General features: G+C 35.9%; 2 protein-coding genes across 2 annotated transcripts; one reads left to right on the top strand and one right to left on the bottom strand.

The window, feature by feature from the left end:
* Positions 1 to 705: 705 nt before the first annotated feature.
* On the bottom strand, positions 706 to 20,674 carry Wdr24 (WD repeat domain 24). Its single transcript, XM_090108505.1, has 14 exons — positions 20,317 to 20,674; positions 20,076 to 20,192; positions 19,727 to 19,842; positions 19,347 to 19,453; positions 18,922 to 19,135; positions 15,738 to 15,826; positions 15,234 to 15,393; positions 11,738 to 11,922; positions 11,107 to 11,326; positions 9,842 to 9,972; positions 3,310 to 3,437; positions 2,824 to 2,979; positions 2,286 to 2,464; positions 706 to 1,768 (listed from the first exon to the last, which is right to left on the bottom strand). The coding sequence occupies exons 1-14, from the start codon at positions 20,414 to 20,416 to the stop codon at positions 1,205 to 1,207; spliced, it is 2,466 nt and encodes an 821-aa protein (XP_089964631.1). The 5' UTR covers positions 20,417 to 20,674; the 3' UTR covers positions 706 to 1,204.
* On the top strand, positions 3,588 to 4,989 carry LOC149903703 (uncharacterized). The gene has a single exon (XM_090108504.1). It carries the CDS (start codon positions 3,942 to 3,944, stop codon positions 4,947 to 4,949), a length of 1,008 nt encoding a protein of 335 aa, XP_089964630.1. The 5' UTR covers positions 3,588 to 3,941; the 3' UTR covers positions 4,950 to 4,989.
* Positions 20,675 to 21,549: the final 875 nt, after the last annotated feature.

The following is a 21,549-nucleotide window of genomic DNA, read 5'->3' as shown; positions in this document are numbered from 1 at the left end:
CAACAGTACAAATTCAGTCTATTTAATATACAACAATAAGATAACATCAATGTCTGTCTATATTTACATCATTAGATTCCGATTAAACTTATACAACATTAAGGCGAATAGTTATATTTTGTCAGTAATAGAGCAGCTTTTATCAATTTTAATTTTGTAATAATTATACATAATAAACATTAAAAATAATACAATATGAAATTTATACGTCATTATAATATATTGGAGCTTTACAATCTTTTATTTATACAAGTCAATATACAGGGTGTCCCAAAACTCAACGTCAAGCCAAAACGGGGCGACAGGATTGATTGTAACCATCATGAAAAAATCTGAAAAAAAATCTATTCCATGCAGTTTGAAAATTATGGGCATTTAAGAAAAACCTAAAAATTTGGTCAACCTGTAACTATTTTTCGGTTATTTTGGTTAATTTTTATTATTTTTGTTCATTTAAACTTTGGAACCGTAATCCTTAATAACATTTCTAGAATCACAGTCAAAAATAATGACACACACAATTGCCCCAAGTTTCCTTGAATTGAAGACTATTTGTTAAACTATGAATTTAAAATTTTCAAAATTTGTCGACTTTGACGGCCCCTCTTTTAAAAAAAATGTACTAGTGTCTTGGCAAGTGCCATTAAAAGTTGGCGCATTTAATCAGGATTGTAAAATAGTACAATATATATATACAACGTCAAAGTCGACAAATTTTGAAAATTTTAAATTCATAGTTTAACAAATAGTCTTCAATTCAAGGAAACTTGGGGCAATTGTGTCATTATTTTTGACTGTGATTCTAGAAATGTTATTTAGGGTTACGGTTCCAAAGTTTAAATGAACAAAAATAATAAAAATTAACCAAAATAACCGAAAAATAGTTACATGTTGACCAAATTTTTAGGTTTTTCTTAAATGCCCATAATTTTCAAACTGTAGGTATGGGATAGATTCTTTTTCAGATTTTTCTCATGATGGTTACAATCAATCCTGTCGCCCCGTTTTGGCTCGACGTTGAGTTTCGGGACACCCTGTATATACAAGTTTTAGTCATAAAAAAAAATCAAATTTCAGTTAAAGCACGATTATAGTACAATTTCGATATTAGATTAATCATTATGTTATATCTTCAAAAGCTTAATGTAATGACATAGCTATGCAACCCGACGGGGCGAGGTGTTCGGGTTTGGTGGGGAGGGCGCTAGCCGAGCTGGCAGTGGTGCCCGCAGCCGGCGGGGCACAGGCGGTGCGCTCGGTGCCAGCGCTGCATGTGGTGCAGGTGGCCGCCGTGCGCGCAGCCCTGGCACCACGCCAGCAGCCCCCGCACGGCGCGCGCGCACACGGCGCAGCGCTCGGGCGGCGCGCGCCCGCACCGCTCGCAGGCGGCGCCGCGCACGCGCCGGCCGCAGCGCGCGCAGGCCGCCGCCACCGAGGTGGACTGCTGCGAGAGCCCCCACACGGCGCCGAGCCAGGCCGCGCGCGCCGCCTCGGCCGCCAGGCTCCAGCGCGCGTGCCGCTGCAGCAGCTCCACGTAGCCCAGCAGCCAGTGCTCCTGCGCGGGCTCGTCCACGTGCGCCAGCAGGTCGGCGCGCCGCTCCTGCAGCGCCAGCAGCACGGCGGCGGCGGTCTGCACGTCGCCCAGCGCCGCGTGCTGGGCCAGCGCGCCGGCCACCAGCGGGGCCAGCGCCACCCGCACGCCGCGCCCGCGCATGGCTGCCCCAACGACCACCTCGCCCGCCCGCTGCTCCGCACAACCCTCCTCGCTCTGACACGGAAATAAACTTTATTATAAAACAATCAGTCTTTTATTTTCTCATTACCCAAAAATGTATAAAATACGATGCATTTTTGTACGCTTTAATTATTATTTAAAAATCTTAAGAATGACACCTCACCATTCTTATAATTGAAATTAAAAACTGAATAAAGAAAACAGTAGCAATAAATTTACAATTTCAATAAAAAAAAATCTAAAATTGCATTCGACAACCTATCTCAATTATAAAACACAACAATAGTATAACGAAATTCAATATCTTAAAGCAATAGTTTTTAACTGACTTTTCAATTAGAAATCCGAAAATATACCACAATATAAACAAACATTAATTTATTCGACATTAGCCGATTTAAACAATAACTCATTAGGTGTACCTCAAGGTACCGTATTAGGTCACAAATAAAATAGTATTATATCAATTCAAAAACAATTCAGAACGTGATACTCATTTATATTAAAACCATACTATACACAAAAAAACTAAAACAGCAAAATAACTTACAGACTGGGCTGCAGTAGTGACACTATTGGATCTCTGCAGCGTAGGCGAGGTGTTGGTATTCACCCCCAGAGCCCCCACACCCCCTGAAGGCTGTAGGGAGCCGGAGCCGGTAGACCCGCCAGGTGAACCTGATGTTCCACCGTTATGGCCGTTCATGTGACCGCTTAAGTTTGCTGACTCTGTGAATTATTATATTTTTGTGTATCTCTGTAATATTTCAAAAAAAAAAAGACAAACTATAGTTAAGCAAACAAGTTAGTATTTTTCGTTTACAACATTTTTGTCAAAATCGTCGAATCCGTCCGAAGCTCGCTACTTATTTTAATAAATTTATAAATTAGTTTTTCACAAATTTTTGCACTCATAAAGAGATGATAGCTTATGTTTTATACTTCAGTTTTTTCGTCAGTTTCACTCCACTACTATTTTTTTAAATAAGCAAATTCTTCACACATTTTCAATTGAATACATCAAATAAAAGACAAAAATTATATTCTAAATTGTATTAAAATTAAAATTAAACCCAACTGCAACCCACCATGCTCATCATGTTCCTCGATAGCTGCGTGCGTGTGTGCGTGCGCGTGCGCGTGTGGGTGCGCACGCAACGGGAACGCCTCCTCGGGCAGCGTCCAATCAGCTGCGTCCACGTCCACGTAGTGTGCGCTAGCCGCTGATATCCAGCCGGTTGTATCTGGTGACAAAATTAAAGTTTTTAACTTTTTTTTTAATTTGTGTAAAGAAGGATTCGGACAAGATAATCATTATTATGATTTATGGTATTAAGTTGGTTGAAAGAGATTGTTTGTAGGGAAAACAAAGATTGATAGACAAGACGTGAAAGATAGATAGAATTGTTTAAAAACCACCTCAATTTGAAATTCTTTTAACGTCACTCATTTCAAATACATAGATATCCCTAAAATACTGTTTTCAGCCAGCTCCCACATAATGTTAATTGAATAGTTCATCTTTCCCACTCCTCCCCCGCTCCCCTGGATATATGTCCCACACACTCACGTACCCACGTCCCGCTTGTACTTGTGCGGCGGGATGTAGATGGTGTGCGTGGGCAGGCCGAGCACGCCGCTGTGCTTGTGCGTGCGGCTCTCCCACTCCTCCGCCTCCTCCACCACCTCCTCCTCCGCTCCACTGGAACAATTCAATAAAAAACAATAGTTAGGGAAATTTCGATTGACAGAAAAATTACGATAAGTCAGGAAAAATTACTATAAGTCAATATATCATTACTATAATCATCTGTCAAAACTCTTACGGTACACACCTGTTGCTATTGTCGAAGCGTTTTTAAAATCACAAATTTGATTATATCATTATAACTGCCGTTACATCACTTGTAGTACTTTTGAAGAACACAGTGAACAACTATAATCAGTGATTAGACTCCGTATTGTGGCTAAAAACTAGAAGATTTATTTCACGCTTTGGCCGTTATTAATCTTATTGGAGGTAGGTGAATAATAATTTATAATTGGAACGACCTTCACCTTCACCTTCTGTCACTCGCATTTGGCATATGTCATATCTGAATGATATTTGTGCAAAGAGAACGGACTAGGGAGACGTAGTGTTGCCATACTAAGAAATTTTGCCCAATTTTGTGGAAAATTAATTTCTACCTGATATAAATTAACAATGGATTGCGGGAAGTGTAAGAAGAATATAAATGATAAAGATATGTTGAAATGCAATTCTTGTGATATGTTTTTACATTATCAGTGTGCTAATTTATCAGAAACTGAATTTAAAAAAATACTTCCAATGAATAAAATTAAATGGAAATGTCTATTATGTAAGTCTAAAAAACAAGGATTGCTTAGTGGGTCTTCTTCCCCCAAAGAAAACAGTGCACCGACACAAATTCTCAATATGAACTCGCAAATGCTTATGCAGTATTTCGACGAAAAATTCGAAAGTTGGCAACAAAAGTGGCGGGACGACCTCCATGCAGCAATTCGGGAAGTATCCTCATCATTTAAAAGTGATATAGAAAGGCTAGAGACGCGGTTACTGGAGTCGGAGCAACGTATTACGGAACTGGAGCAAGTAATAAGTACATCTAAATCTTTTAATCAGCCCGACTTGTCTCAGGAGAATACCCAACTTCGCGCTGACCTGAAACATCTTCAGTCCAAGCTCGATGATCTCGATCAAGCTTCCCGCAACTGTAACGTGGAAATTCAAAATGTGCCCGAGAAAAAGACTGAAAATCTCATTCACCTCTCCATTGAGATGGGTAAATTAATCGGCGTGAAAATTACTGAGACTGATATAAGATCCGTGCATCGTGTGGCTCCCGGTTCTACTAGCAATCGTCCAAAAAATATTATTCTGCAACTTTCCTCCCGAAGACTACGTGACAATATAATAGCGGCGGCGCGGGCGCGCCGCACACTCACGGTCGCGGCGCTGCTCGGTACTCCAACATCTGCCGCCACCGCAGTCTCTCAAAGTGCGCGTTTCTATATAAATGAACATTTAACACTCAAGAACAAAATGTTATTTAGATCCGTTAGACAACATGCGCAAAATATGTCCTATAAATACGTGTGGGTAAAAAATGCTTGTATTCTTATACGGAAAACCGATGAATCTCGTGCTATACATATAAAAGATATTTGTGATCTAGATAAAATAAAGTGACTATTATTGTTGAGATTAAGTCACACTCTTATAGAATATCGTTATTCAAATTATTATATTATGTACGTTTTACTAACCGGAAGCATGAAAACAAAATTCAAAAAAAGTATTGCAAATATTTCTGACATATTGTATTATTTTTGTTTTAATAATGCAAACAAGTAAATTGTCCATATTTTACCAAAACTGTGGTGGCTTAAAAACAAAACTTAATGAATTAAAACTAAACTTACTTGCGGCTGATTACGATGTTGTAATATTGGTGGAGACATGGCTTTCCAATAGTATACTTGATTCGGAAATACTCGTTAATAATTATTCTATGTTTCGCCGAGATCGAAATCTTAGTATATTTAATAAAAAAGGCGGTGGGGGTGTTTTAATAATGGTTAAAAGTTCAATTAATGTCTTGAGGAGGTTTGATTTGGAGGCCGATAACCTAGAAGAATTATATTTACATTTTCCATCATACTCAGATTTGCTTTTATGTGCTTGTTATATTCCGCCAGTTTCTAGAAATAATATTTACGATAGATTTTTTTACAAACTGCATGACATCTATACAAATTGTACATTCAGTAATTTTCTTATAATAGGTGATTTTAATCTATCCTATCTCAAATGGTCATCGGACTGCCCCTCGTCGGACCCACTATCATGTGACACGGATACGGCTAAGTTATTATCATACACTATGTCCTACCTTAACTTAAAGCAATATAACACTATTTCAAATGAGAATAATAAAATACTCGACCTTATTCTAAGTAATATTGTAGGAACTTCTGTTTGTGTTGCAGATGACCCGTTGCTTAACGTAGTTCCACACCATCCACCCCTAGATACCATAGTGCAAATAGATACTCAACTCGAGCTTATGTGTAGCGCTCCCAAAACAAAACGAAACTTTTTTAAAGCTAACTATGATTTAATTAACCAGGATCTCTCGAATATAGACTGGATATCGGAACTTAGTAGCCTCACTCCTGATGATGCGGTTGATCATTTCTATGATTATATAAATAAAATTATTGAGGAACATGTACCCCTAGTAAAAACTAAATCTAAACGTTATCCAGTGTGGTTTTCTAAAGGTTTAATTTCCACTTTAAGAAAGAAAGTTAAAGTTTGGACGCGTTGGAAAATCTATAAATCACTAAGAGACTATCAGGAATTCAATCTGCTTAGAAAGCGAGTAAAATTACTTATTAGGAATTGTTACGCCAAGTATATAGCTAACGTTGAATCATCACTTAAGGATAACATCAAATATTTCTGGAAATACACATCTGACTTAAAAGAAACCAACTCAGGTTATCCTAAAATCATGAAATTAGCTACCACTTCATCTTGTAATCCCAGCGTAATTTGCGAAATGTTCTCCAACTACTTTCAATCTGTATTTGAACCTGTTACCCCTGGAGCATACAATACCATTGAACTCTTAGACAATAATAGTATACTAAATTTGCATCATATAAACTTAAATAAGACTGAAATATACAAAGCATTAAAGGATATCGATCCTAATAAAGGCTCAGGACCTGATAATATTAGTCCCATATTTTTAAGAAATGTAAGTGGAAGTATATCTTTGCCATTACAAATAATATTTAATAATTGTTTAAAAACAGGAATTTTTCCGAATAAGTGGAAGAAAGTTTTTATAACCCCTATTTTTAAATCTGGGTCCAAAAATGATATTGCAAATTATCGTCCAATATCTATACTGTCAGCAATTCCAAAAGTATTTGAAAGATTGGTTCACGGTCGAATATCCTCTAGTCTTAAACATTTTATTATTGCAGAACAACATGGCTTTGTAAGAGGCAGGTCCACTTTGTCAAATCTGCTTGAATTCACTAACTATGTTTTTACAGGTTTGGATAAGAAGTGTCAAATAGAAACCATCTACACTGATTTTAAAAAAGCATTTGACAAAGTGGATCACTTGTTGCTTTTAAAAAAATTGTCCTACAATGGCATAAAAGGCAATCTTTTCCGTTGGTTTTCTTCATATTTACAAAATCGTGTCCAGGTAGTAGTAATGAACGGTTTTACATCTTCTCCAGTAGTTGTAACATCTGGTATTCCTCAAGGATCTATTCTCGGCCCTTTGCTCTTCACTATATTTATTAATGATATATCCAGTTGCTTTATTCACTCAAAATTTCTTTTATATGCCGACGACTTAAAAATATATTCTTCCATTTCAAATAAAAATGACATTCGTCTTATACAAGAAGACCTTGATAGGTTAGGCGAATACTGCAAAAACAACAAGCTATACCTATCTTACAATAAATGCAAACATGTCCGTTTTACTAAAAATATAAATATTATTCCATCAAAATTTAAACTAGGAGAACACATTCTTGATACCGACTCTTCTATTCGTGATTTAGGCGTCTACCTTGATGCTAAACTCACAATGGACGTACATATTGACTACATATTGAATAAAGCTTACCGTATGTTGGGTTTCATCACCCGAATTACTAAGAATTTCAGACGAAAGGATACATTTATTTGCCTCTACCAATCATTAGTTAGATCACACCTCGATTATGTATCTCCTATATGGAATCCATTTTATAATTGCTATATAAATAAATTGGAAATGATACAGAAGAAGTTTCTGCGCACACTTAACTATCGCTTATGCTCTCCCAGATGCTCATACAATCAACTCTTAGAAAAATATAACATGATGTCCTTGTACAACAGACGTTCAGTAACTGATGCTGTCACTTTAAGAAGCATTTGTGTGGGTGAAATTGATTCTCCGAACTTACTAGCCGACTTGTCCTTTCGTGTGCCTTCGCGACCAACTCGTTCCAAATGTCTTTTCCACATTCAACATACCAGAACCAACGCAGGACAACGCGCGCCACTTCACAGAATGTGTGTCTTACACAATGACAAACTAAATGAAATAGATCTGTTTTCATGCTCCCGATATAGTTTCAAATGTTCAATAAACCAATTATATGTATAAACCTTTTAACTTTGAATAAGTATCTACATGCTTAAATTAATGCTTTTTCTCTCGGTTTAATATTTCAGAAGTCTGTATTAGTTTTAAATATTTGGCTACCTTGCAACAGATAATAATTGTATTGTGTTTTTTTTTCTTTTACTTTTTCTATTATGTTCACTGTGAGACGTAGAGGAAACAATTGTTAATGTTATTATTGATTATGTCATTAATTTATGTATACGCCTTTAATTGTTTCTGTAAGATCTCCAAATAAATAAATAAATAAATAAATAAATAAAATTTCCATAAGAGAGGAAAATTTCTATAAGAAAGGAAAATTTCTATACGCCAGGAAAATTTCTATACGTCAGGAAAATTTCTATACGTGAAGAAAATTTCTATACGCCAGGAAAAATCCATAAGTCGGGAAAATTACGATAAGTCAGGAAAAATTTCTATAAGTCAGGAAAATTTTCATACGTCGGGAAAATTTCTATAAGCTGGAAAATTTCTATAAGAAAGGAAAATTTCTATAGCCAAGGAAAATTTCTATACGCCAGGAAAATTTCATTACGTCAGGAAAAATTCTATAAGCCAGGAAAATTTCTATACGTGAGGAAAATTTCTCTTTGCCGCAAAAATTTCTATAAGTCAGGAAAAATCCATAAGTTCCGCACACTTAGATTGGTTGCAAATTTAATACGTAATATGAAATATTATATCGAAAACTTTCCCAAGTTTGCAAAACTTTTGGAATTTTTTCCACGATCATACCGCAAAAAAAAAATAAGGTTTTCCTTTGAAAACGCGGGCGAAGCCGCGGGCGGAAATCTAGTGTCTATATTAACACTAAAAATTATAAAGTATTTCAAAACGAATTCAATTATTATTTAGCAAAATTAGAAAATCCCCGAATTTGCATTTGCGAGCGTATTCATAGTGTTTGTTTATAATATAGGAGTGGCAACGTCGCGCGCAATTGCTGCTGTCATGCGATGCGCAACGTCGCTTGAGAGCGGCGCTCTGAAAATGGCTATTTATTTATTTGATTTCGTATGTAGGCAATGTACTGAATGTTGTTTCATAGGAGCGCAATCGAGAGCGCTCCGTAAGCTCCTTTTCGCCCGTTACTAATTAAATGAACAAGAGTGTATGTAATGTATTTTATTTGTAATGTGTAAAGGTACTTATTTTATTGATATTAACATTGGAGTTTTTTACGATAGATTTTAAACAATGAGCAGGTATAACTTTATTATTTAAACAATTTAAACAATTTAAACAATTTTAAACAATTTTATTTATTGGTCAGCATGGCGGTGTGGTCACAATCATTTGGAACTTCCCTTTTAAGTCATATAGACCTGTAGTAGGGAAGTTCCCTCTTCCTTACTGAAATATAGCTAGGTACATGCTAACAATACAACACAAAAAAAAATATTTAATTTAATATGGGACTAAGAAATAATAAATATATAAATAATATATTATGTAAGTAATAAGTAAATAAAAACAATAAATAAAATCAGAATATTTTATATTAATTATAATTATTTATGGGAGTTCACTGCACCAGCGCTCCTGAGGACGAGCCGCCTCTTATTGTCACTAACCGTCATAATTAAAGAGTTAAGAGCAAAGAGTAAAGTAATACATACGGTTAAGAGCATAAAATCAAGAATTGTAAAATATAAATTCATGTGCAAATTCAATAAAAGTAGTCTTCTTAACTTAGATCCGGCTCGAAGGACCAAACGGTCATTGGTACTTTGGATGAACTAAAAGTGTATCAATTAATTTAACAAAGGTTAAGGGGTTAAAAGTGTCATGCTTAATACATTTGAATTACGAGACAGTTTATGTAGAAATGTACAAATGAGATACAAGATCCGTCTCGAAGGACCAGTCTTACTTGTAAGCTGTGTGTTGCGGCGCGGGGTCGGTGCGGGGCGGCGGGTCGCGGGGCGGGGGCGGGGGCGGCGCGCGGCCCGCCTCGCTGCGCGCGCTGTACACCGCCGCCACCACCTCCCACACGTGCGCCACCTGCACAACAGTTATATAGTACTTATACGTAACATGGTATAGTTGCGACTTCAGCCATTTTAGGTCATAAGTATAAAATGACACGAATGTATGAATTAAATCCGTCTGTGTAAAGTAAGTCAAATTGAAACTATAGAACTTAGCTCCATCTATACTAATATTATAAGGCTGAAGAGTTTGTTTGTTTGTTTGAACGCGCTAATCTCGGGAACTACTGGTCCGATTTGAAAAATTCTTTCGGTGTTATAGCCCATTTTTCGAGGAAGTTTACAGGCTTTATATCATTACAAAAAGAACAACAAGAGCGGAGCCACGCGGGTGAAACCGCGGAGCACAAACTCAAAACTCAAACTCAAACATTTATTTATTCAATTAGACTTCTTATAGAAGCACTTTTGAAACGTCATTACATATTTTAAAATTTACCACCGATTCGGAAAGCAGTATCTACGGAGAAGAACCGGCAAGAAACTCCATAGTTGCTCTTTTAAATCATGTCAGTTTTACAATTTTACAAAATACATAATTTGTAACATCATATATTATAATAACATGCCAAAGAACTGTCCTGTGGTTTTTTCGCGACAACTCTCCATGGGTTTTTATCGTCCATATATTCCTGAATACTGTAGTACGCTCTCTGAACTAGTACATTTTTTATATAAGTTTTAAATTTAGAACTACTAAACTCTTTAATATTGTGAGGAATTCTATTGTAAAAGCGTATACCTTGACCCATAAATGAATTTTTAACTTTAGCTAATCGGAAAAATGGCATTTCAATTCTATTCCTGTTCCTTGTGCCATAACAGTGTCTATCTTCTACTCTTGTGTGTAAGTCGGCGTTTTTGTGTACATGCAAAATATTATTAAATATATACTGTGATGGTACAGTAAGGATACCAGTATTCTTAAAGAGATCTCTTAGTGAGTCCCGAGCACGTAAATTATATATAGAACGAATGGTTCTTTTCTGTAAGATAAATATAGTTTCTATATCTGCTGTCCTGCCCCATAGTAGAATTCCATAGGACATAATGCTATGAAAGTAGCTAGTATAAACATAAAGTTGCATGTAATAAAAGCGAGTTAAAAATTTAGCGTAAAGGTAATGTATATAATAGGCTAGAGTACCATGTGCCGCTGATTGTCGCGCGCCACCTGCGCGTTGTGCCGTGCGAGCACGTGCGGCGCGGCGCCGGCCAGCCGGTATTGCGCCGCGCACGCCAGCACGGGCGCCGCGTCGCCGGCCGGCCGGTGCCGCGTGAGCGACGACGCGGCGCCGCCCGGGAACGCGCGCTCCAGCGCCGCCTGCGCCGCCGCGCCCAGCGAGCCCGCCGTCGGCTGCTTGCGGCTGCGCACAGTATAACTGTTCGATTGAGTCCAATGTTAAAATAATGTTTATAAAGGATCCGGCTCGAAGGACCATATTGATAAGTCCTTCGAGTCGGATCTATATTATCACATATGGTAAAATATCACAAACATAAGCACTAATATTGCACTAAGATAAGCACTGTTAAAACAACGCTTTTTAAAGATCCGGCACGAAGGATCATATTGATTAGTTCTTCGAGACAGATCTTTATTATCACATGTTGTAAAATTTCAGAGATATAAGCATTAATATGTATTGCACTAAGATAACACGATAAAACTAAGCTGTTTAAAGATTCGTTAAAGATCCGTCTCGAAGGACCAATCGATATGGTCCTTCGAGCCGGATCTATATCGTCAGAAGCGCTATAATAGCATGTGACGTCACCTGAAGGGCGCGTGTGCGTGCGGGGCGCGGGGCGGGGGCGCGGCGGGCGGCGCGCGCGCGGGCAGCGGGCGCTCGGGCACCGCGTGCGCGACCTGCGAGCGCGCCGACACGCACACGCCCTGCGGGTTGGCCCACAGCACCGGGTGCGCCGCTTCCGTGAACCGGTGCCGGTACAGGCTGCAGTCCTAAACACCACACATCATTACAAAATATAAAACAAAGTCACTTCTGTGTTTCTACAGTGGTGGACGTTTAATTAGAAACACGTAACACCTTAGAGTATATATAGTATATAGAGTGCGAACAACCAAGTGGGAACAGTAGGCACAGGTGGGAACAACACGACGTTCCCGCCGCGCGCGCTCGTAGTCGTGGTTGAGTGCTGACGAAGTGCGTTGCTCTGGAATTTTATTCATATTTACGAATAAACATGGTGAAATATGCAGTTCTCTCTTGCAAAAATGATACTATAAAATACACAAAATTGAAATCCATTAACACAATTCATCAGTAAGTCGATTGTTATACTTATTTTTATGAAAATAAATCTAGCATCGCGGGGGTGAAGAGGAGGTGGGAGGCGGACACGCGCAGTCTCGCTCGCGCGCCTCACTGGCGCCACGTGATCGTAGTGATGTGACTTGACCAACGCTGTACTCGATAGTTTACTAGAAGAACTATATTTTAACTTATTATTTATTTTACCTTTAAAATTAAAACTCTTCTAGAAATGTATTATAAATAATTTTGTGGTGTGTTTGGTATGATACAATTTCTAATATTAAGAATGCGAATGTATTATAGTGTAAATGAAAAGTATGTAATGTTACGATATATGGACCGCTAAATTGATTTTGAAGATTTTGGTAGGTATAGAATGGATAAAATTAAATAAAAAATTATTAATATTATTTATTAGTTATTTCATTTAAAATTATTAATTATTTCTCATTTTAAAACATTATTATTATTGTTCTATTTATTATTGAAAAAATAGCACTAAACCCGATCTTTTATTTTATTAATTTTAAAATTTAAGAAGTGCATACGTTTTTCTGATATTAATACTTTCTGATATTAGTACTTATAATTAATACAAAAAAATATTCAAATGGAATAAACACACTCTATTCACTTGGTAAACAAATTTAAAATTACATATTTATACTTTATTCATACATTTCTCCTTTATTATCATATTGAACATAAAATTTACATAATACTAGCGGCCCGCCCCGGCTTCGCCCGTGGTACATATGAAAAATAGATGTTGGCCGATTCTCAGACTTACCCGATATGCACAGAAAATTTCAAGAGAATCGGTCCACCCGTTTCGGAGGAGTATGCAGACTAACATTGTGACACGAGAATTTTATATATATAGAAGATAGAAGATGATACATATTTATTTACATAACTTATCGATAGCTCATCACGCAATTGATATCTATCCATCCCTATTTGTCACACACACATCTATATAGTATCTATAGCTCATCTGCCTACGATGTGCACAAAGCAATTTGTGCAATACACGCGCTCTATACTATATCTATACTCTAAGCGTAACACAATGAAGGAGTCTACAAATTTTTTACATTTGTGTATTAACGTATTAGAGATTAAGCATTATTTCATATGTAATAGAACACCCGTTTATCTAGTTTTATGAGAAATTGCTTAATTTTAATCATACGTTAGCTTAAATTAATAAAATTAAACAACTTTAAGTGAAGTCTGATTTTCGAGTATTTTCAGTCTGGACAACAAATTAGAAACGGCATGGTTCGAGTGTTCCAAAGTCAAAACCTGTTGAAATGCCGCCAATATTTTTTTCTACTAAAAATATTTGCACCGTTTTTTAAACATTTAATTATCTAAAAGTTTCTGAAAATTAATTTGCTTTGCAGTATAAATGGGTAAAATTAAGATTTGTGACCCATCAACAAGAAAAATAATTTTAAGTTTACATTTTGACAAAAACTGGAGTTACAGGAAAATTGCAAATCATTTAGAGTGTTCGATAAAAAGATAATCAATGCTACAGTTTATTTAAATGAGCATGGAACTTCTGATTAAGAGCCTAAAAAAGCTCGACCGTGGAAAAACCACTGCTCGCGAGCATAAGCAAATAATTCTTTTCGCAAAGATGGATCCATTTAAAGGTTCCAATTCTATTAGGAAATTTTGCAAACGTGTGAAAATCTCATACAATCTAAGCCACGACGTTGTAAAGCCGTTGTTGTCTATAAAGATTATAACAATCTAAAAACAACCCCATACGTGCCCATTCTATAATGTTTCCTCCGCCATGCTGAACTGTTTATTTATTATCTAAGGCCTGGTTAACTGAACGACGCGCGTATCCTTTGCCATCAGAATTGATTAAATTAATTTTAGTTTCGTCCCAAAATAAAACTTTTTCACTGGCGGACTGTCCACGAGCAATATTTCTTAGTAAATGAAAATCGTTGTTGTCGCTGTACTGCCTAGTAACAAGCTGTACTTTCCTGGCGTCTCTCCCAAAAAAATTTGCCACGACTTACCGCCTGCGAACCGATCTCATCGACTCATTGCGAGGTTCATCTTCGGAAAAAAACTAATTTTATAATAGAATTTCAACTTTTAAATGGATCCATCTTTGCCAAAAGAATCATTTGCCTATCCTCGCGAGCAGTTGTTTTTCATGGTCGAGCTTTTCTAGGCACTTGATCGGAAGTACCATGCTCTTTTAAATAAACTATAGCATTGAATATATTTTTATCGAACACTCTAAATGATTTGCAATTTTCATGTAACTCCAGTTTTTGTCAAAATGTAAACTTAAAATTATTTTTCTTGTTGATGGGTCACAAATCTTACTTTTACCCATTTATACTGCAAAGCAAATTAATTTTTAGAAACTTTTAGATGGAATGTTTAAAAAACGGTGCAAATATTTGTAGAAGGAAAAAATATTGGCGGCATTTCAACAGGTTTTGAATTTGGAACACTCGAACCATGCTGTTTCTAATTTGTTGTCCAGACTAAAAATACTCGGAAATCTGACTTCACTTAAAGTTGTTTAATTTTATTAATTTAAGCTAACGTTTGATGAAAAAATTAAGCAATTTCCCATAAAACTAGATAAACGGGTGTTTTATTACATATGAAATAATACTTAATCTCTAATACGTTAATACATAAATGTTAAATTAATTTGATGACTACTTCATCGAGTTACATGTTTCTAATTAAACGTCCACCACTGTATATGCTTAGTCTTTAAAATTACAAAACAAATTTTGATGGGTTTTTTTAATAGATAGAATGATGCAAAAGGAAAGTACATAATTTATTAGGTTTAAGACAAAGCGGGCGAAGCTGCTGGCAAAAAGTTAGTATTAAATGAACAAAGATATTCTTGGAGGGTAGTTTAAAGAAAATCATTAAAAACGTCAGATGATGTTGAATTTTCATTTTTTAATTATTTTTTGAGTTGTTCCACTCCACTCACCCGGCTGGTAGACAGGAAGGCGTGCGGCGAGGCCTGCCAGGCGATGGCGGTGGTGACGTCACGGTGCTCCGCGAACGTGGCCAGCGGCACGTGCGGCCGCCGCACGTCCCACACGTGCACCGCGCAGTCCAGCACGAGAGCGCACGAGGCTACCTGGTACCTGGGTATGAGGAATACACATTGACGATCAAATAACACGCTCACAATCACGTACAAAAATTTTCCAAAGAAGAACTTGGAACGAGAAATATTAAAACTGTTATGACGATTCAAAAGTCCATCTAGAAGAGATTTTATTAAATAAATAAATGTTTGAGTTTGAGTTTAAGATAATATAAGAGACTTTGAACCTTGTAGCAAGGAAATAAAGTGCTAATTTCAATGAATGTTTTATACAACGCCGCGCCGCTTGGAAATCTCATTATAATAAAATCCATCAAAATTTTAACGGAAAACAAAAAAATGTGATCAAATTCAATGATAATAAAAAATTGTTTTACGTACTTTTTCTGTGGCCTCCATTTTACGTGTCCCACGGAGGCTATTGTGTATATCGTGTGCTCCAAGTTCGGCTTTGCATGTATATCCCACACCTGAAACAGAAGTTTATAAAAATACAGGGTGACCCACTCTAGGTATACTAAGCTCAAAGGAGGTTATATAGTTTTGCATACGCCGAGTACGTAAAAAAATACTTATACATATATACTCATAAATCCCAGACGCATTTTTTTTTCAAATAGATGAATTCTTAAAACTCTATGTGTACACCCCTAACAAGCAACCCGCCCAACTTTGCCACCAGCACGTGAGCTATCGTTTAAGATTATGTTTTCATAGACAAAATGCTCATATTAGAGAAGCGGTATATGCCGGCTGCGCGAAGCTAGAGAAGAAAACAATGCAAACCTACAAGTTCCTTCGCGCTTAGTATACCAATAGTGGGACACCCTGTATTGTGCCAATGATATTGTTGATTGACTTGTTGCGTTTTTCGAAGTCATGATCCATTTATTGATTAGGGATATTGAACAAAATCAATTGATCAGTCAAGAACCTTTATAGAGGTGGTGAATAAAAAAAAGATTTATATGGTATTCATTTCAACTCAATGATGCAAATTTGCATATGCTACTGACTTCATTTGCACATAATTTTTAAAACAGACACATGACTCAGAAACTAAAAGGCTTTTTCAGGTCTTAGGCTGGTTGCAGAGCTTGACCGACCGTCAGTGCGTACCGTCGGTCCTAACGATACGCATCAACAATTGTATGACTATGACACTAATGCGCATGACAATACGCGTGCGTATGGTCGGTCTAGCTATGAACGGTTTTATGAATTTCCATACATATGACAAGCGCGACTGACGTACGCACTGATGGTCGGTCTAGCTCTGCAACCAGCCTTATATCTGCTTAAAAATGCAGGAACTATCCTTCCCAGCATTTCTAAAACAGACTTCCAAAGGTAACATGGATACAGACACGAGACAGTCTATAAATAGCATATCAGCACGCGCCGGAGCGGCTAGACCGCGTTATCACTTATCATTTGACCCACTTGTGACTTCTGCCGAGTGAATAATCATTATTGTTAGACGAATTTGCTTTACAACTAATTTACATATTTGATATTCCGTTTTATTGCATTCAAATGCTTTGCAAATGAAAAAATCTTATATATAAAAATGAATCGCAAAATGTGTTGGTAAGCGCATAACGCGAGGCACGCTTATGAGGCGTGCATAATAATTTTTGCACGCCTCATAAGCGAAGCGTTGAGGTGGGTACTACTGTCGCTTCGCGCAAAACATCTGATTTTTCAAACTTAAAATGTCTTTATGTATCATACATTGCACTTGTAAGATAATACATACACACACATATTAAGAAAAAACACTATTTTTAACGTTCATGATATTTTTGATGTCATTTTTGTTATTTAAACTAGTTAAAAAACAGTTTAAAAAAGTTCTGTCTTGGACGTCCGTGTGTCTGTATGTGCGGATCCTTTTTCTTGTTAACACGATAGCGACCGAAATACTTTACTAATCGAATCTTTTTTTTTCTCTTACGCTTGAGTATGCTCAGGAATAGAACCCTTTCATTTTTCAGGGTCTGATTCGATGTGGTTTAATTGTTATTAAATAAACAAAAAAAAACTCGGCTGTTTTTTTTTTTTTTTTTTTTGAAGTGAATTTTTATATTTTTATTGAAATTGATTCCAGAAGATTACTGGGAACTTTAAAAATTCATTTTGTTACTTTTATTAGTAGGTACGATCCTTATAAGTATTTTAGTGTATTCAACCAACTTAAAAAAGTGTGACTATTTTACAACAATTTGAATATGAATTGTATTATTGTATACAATATCGAAGCTTTTTAAGAAATGTATAAAATACTTTTTTAAGAATTATTATCATACATAATATTATGTTACCGGCAATATATTAAAACCGGCATTGTATGCAATTCTTAGTAAATGTATGTTATTCCGAGAAACAGTCGGAATGAAATAAATTAAATTCGTCACATTACCTACTTATATCTTTAAATCTGAACTTTTCCTAAGTAGCAAACACATTTGCAAATGTGGGTGGTTTTTGGGGTAGCTATTAACCAATATGAGGTCAAAACTAAAATCCAAGATGGCGCCGACGAAAATTTGAAATCTTTTCGTCATGGGTGTCATTTTCATGGTTTTTGGGGTAGCTATTAACGAATATGAGGTCAAAACTATAATCCAAGATGGCGCTGATGAAAATTTGACTTTTTTTCGTGATGGGTGTCATTTTCATGGTTTTTGGGGTAGCTATTAACGAATATGAGGTCAAAACTAAAATCCAAGATGGCGCCGACAAAAAATTTACATCTTTTCGTCATGGGTGTCATTTTCATGGTTTTTGGGGTAGCTATTAAACAATATGAGGTCAAAATTAAAATTCAAGATGGCGCCGACGAAAATTTTACACATTTTCGTCATGGGTGTCATTTTCATGGTTATTGGGGTAGCTATTAACCAATATGAGGTCAAAACTAAAATCCAAGATGGCGCCGACGAAAATTTTACATATTTTCGTCATGGGTGTCATTTTCATGGTTATTGGGGTATCTATTAACCAATATGAGGTCAAAACTAAAATTCAATATGGCGCCGACGAAAATTTTACATCTTTTTTCTCTTACGCTTGAGTATGCTCAGGAATAGAACCCTTTCATTTTTCAGGGTCTGATTCGATGTGGTTTAATTGTTATTAAATAAACAAAAATAATAATTAATAAATAATTATTAAAAAAAATTATGAGGCGTGCACTTTTGGATTTTCCAAACTATTTTATTATATTCCTTGAAGTACGAGGATGGTTCTTATGTAGAGAAAACGTAAACATGTACCACGGGCGAAGCCGGGGCGGACCGCTAGTTAAAGATAAAATTTGATCACGAGGCGAGATTCAAACCCGTGTCTTTCGCCTTGCCGGGGCGATGTCTGTTTAGGCGAGTGGCCGAGTTACATACAATTTTGTGCAAAACCAAAATATTGTATATGAAAGTCATGGGTCAAGTGTCTAAAGATGTAATAAATTGATGAATTAACATGACATGGACTAGTGCTGTGCCATTTTTGGCCACTGTGACAGATTTATATCCTAACAGTACAGATTGTACTCCACTAATCATACCTTGATAGTCTTATCCCGTGACGCGGTAGCCAGCCAGGGCACGTCCGGGTGCCAGTCGCAAGCGAACACAGGCCCCGAGTGCGCAGTAAACTGGTGTAATGCTCGCTCGTGCCGCCGAGCGTCCCATAACTGGACCGTGCCATTTTCGGACACCGCTGCGAACAGGTGTGCCGTGTGCGGACTGAATTGGACGTCTCGGATCGACTCTGTGTTGCTGTGTCAGAATGAAAGATGGTAAAATTACTGCTAGATATATGTTTTTTGTTGTTTATTATGATATGGAAATAATAAAATGCATATAAAGGAGAGGGAAAAATTCAAATATTTTGTTTCAAAAATTATGTTTTTTTATGTAAATTTAAATACCTACCATGATATATCCAAGAAATCATACTATAACAATATAAATAACAATTTAAACACACCTGATAAAAGTCCTGGCCACCTCTTTCATGCGCAGATCAAAACATTTCATCATTCCATCTTGTGAACCCGAGATCAGCAGTGAGGGTTCCGTTAAATGGAAGCTTACCTGGACAAATAAATGAATATAACATTGACACTTTTTTTATATTGTATTCGAGTAAGAATAGAATACTTTTGCTAAGTATCAACAACACAAAAACTCATGATACAAGTTTTACAGTTCCTGTGATTATATTATTGCAAAATAAGATAATATTAATTAATATGAAACTAATTTGTAAGAAAAATACATTAAAGAGCAACCTCTTCAAAATGGTCAAAATAATAGAATAGTGCATTCCATATGTGGCTACAAAATTATAAAACTAAAAAAAATTACCTTGTTAACTGTCCGCTTATGGTCTGAAAATACATGTTCCTGTTTGGATCGTCCAGATCTGCCCAGATTCCACACAACAACTGCTCCATTTGTGGCTGCTGTGGCTAGAGTATTCTCTACAAAAAAATCATCAAGTTATTTGTATGTTAATGACATTATTACTTTAGTGTTTACAATTTTATTTAATATAATTTTCATCATTACAGATGAAGAATTAATTTAATTATGCTAATATTGGAACTTTCATTAAAAAATTAACAAATTATATAATTCATTATTAGGCTAGTTTACTGAAAAAATAAACTACTTAAAAACATCAGGGTATTTAGTATAAGTACATGCATTTTACCTTCAATGGTACTCCAGGCAACATCAATTGATGAAAAATTGAGATTCAAATTCTTCCCCACTCTAAGATTGCATACTTCCGAAAACTCATCCTCCCCGATGGAAAATACTTTGAAAACTAAAATAAAAAAGGTAGAATATTATATCTTAATGACCTAATTAAGGAATGGCGACCAAATGTTCTAAAAATATTTAGAAATTCTATATAAATTTACTAGAAATAAAAAATATTGTTAACTTACCATTTCTCCCAGCAATAACAACTTGACTGCAGTCCTTATTTAGAGCCAAAGCATTTGCAGGCCCTTCTTGTGATACACAAATAGTATTTGATGGTATCATGTTAATTGATGTATAGCTATTGTAATTGTATATCAATCTATTTGCTTTACTAATGAAGCTAGTTCAATCACGAGTCACGATGTTATCAAGACCAAATTAGATCAAGCAAAAATAACAAAGGCACAAATATTAAAAATATAAATTATATACAACTAAAATATCAAAACACAAACACATGGCTGCATGATATGGCGATTTCATGACGTTAAATAAAAACGACTATCAACGAAACACCTTATAATAGCCAGAATCTTATTATACAATAAATATTATTCATAATATTGTGTTTTTGATTTGATTTGAGCATGTTTTGAACTTTGACTGACTTTGACATTGACAATCGGTCACTTTTTTTTTTACCAAAAAACTCTCGTTAGGCTACCTGCATTTTTGATTTTATTACGATTGTTCAGATAGTTTTCCTTTATTTTTCTCATAATATTTAAATTTTATTCAAAGTATATAATATCTCATAATATATAAATATTCAAACTGAATCAAAGATTGAGAATAATTTGGAAAATACGGTAACCATGAAATTGATTACATATACAGGGTGTAATCGTTAAGTGTGCACAGGCGATTATTCCGTAACTATTGCAGATATCAAAAACCTTTAAACTGATATTGAAAGTCCTTTACCTAATGAGTAAAATGACAATAATAACTTTTTAAAAATAAAACGGGAAATATCCAAAAAAATTACATCAAACACTCCCATACATTTAGTATGAGATATGACTATCCTAAACATGTAATATGAAAATTTGGTTCTTTTTTTAATTTTTGCTTAAATTACTTCGCAAATTTTAATAAAAATTCATTTAGAAACTGTAAATAGAGCTCGATGTGGAAAACAATGGCATTCCAAAACGAGGAAGTCACTTCGAACATTTGCTTTGAACACAAAATGTATGGAAAATTCAATGTATGGTCGAGTGTTTAATGTAACTTTTTTAGATATTTCCCATTTTATTTTTTAAAAGTTATTATTGTCATTTTACTCATTAGGTAAAGGGCACAGAACAATAAAAACAAATAGAAGTGCGATAATGTCATAATTAGTATGAAAACCAGTGTCGCCAAACCCACACATTTAAACCGATAGTTATACAGTACACTACAAGTAAACT

This window comes from Colias eurytheme, chromosome 13 (genome assembly GCF_061535395.1).
Source record: "Colias eurytheme isolate Ceu_HAF_F1 chromosome 13, ilColEury1 Martin Lab GWU primary, whole genome shotgun sequence".
Lineage (NCBI taxonomy): Eukaryota > Metazoa > Arthropoda > Insecta > Lepidoptera > Pieridae > Colias > Colias eurytheme.
The sequence above is the reverse complement of the archived record's forward strand: the minus strand, read 5'-3'. Positions and strand labels throughout refer to the sequence as shown.

Excerpts from the sequence above, each read along its gene's own strand:
- LOC149903703 (XM_090108504.1), top strand. The coding sequence starts at position 3,942 with ATGGATTGCGGGAAGTGTAAGAAGAATATAAATGATAAAGATATGTTG.
- Wdr24 (XM_090108505.1), bottom strand. The coding sequence starts at position 20,416 with ATGATACCATCAAATACTATTTGTGTATCACAAGAAGGGCCTGCAAAT. Across the intron at positions 19,843-20,075 it reads TGCCTGGAGTACCATTGAAG|AGAATACTCTAGCCACAGCA; the intron begins GTAAAATGCATG and ends ATTTTTTTGTAG. Across the intron at positions 19,136-19,346 it reads GTGGCCAGGACTTTTATCAG|CAACACAGAGTCGATCCGAG; the intron begins GTGTGTTTAAAT and ends ATTCTGACACAG.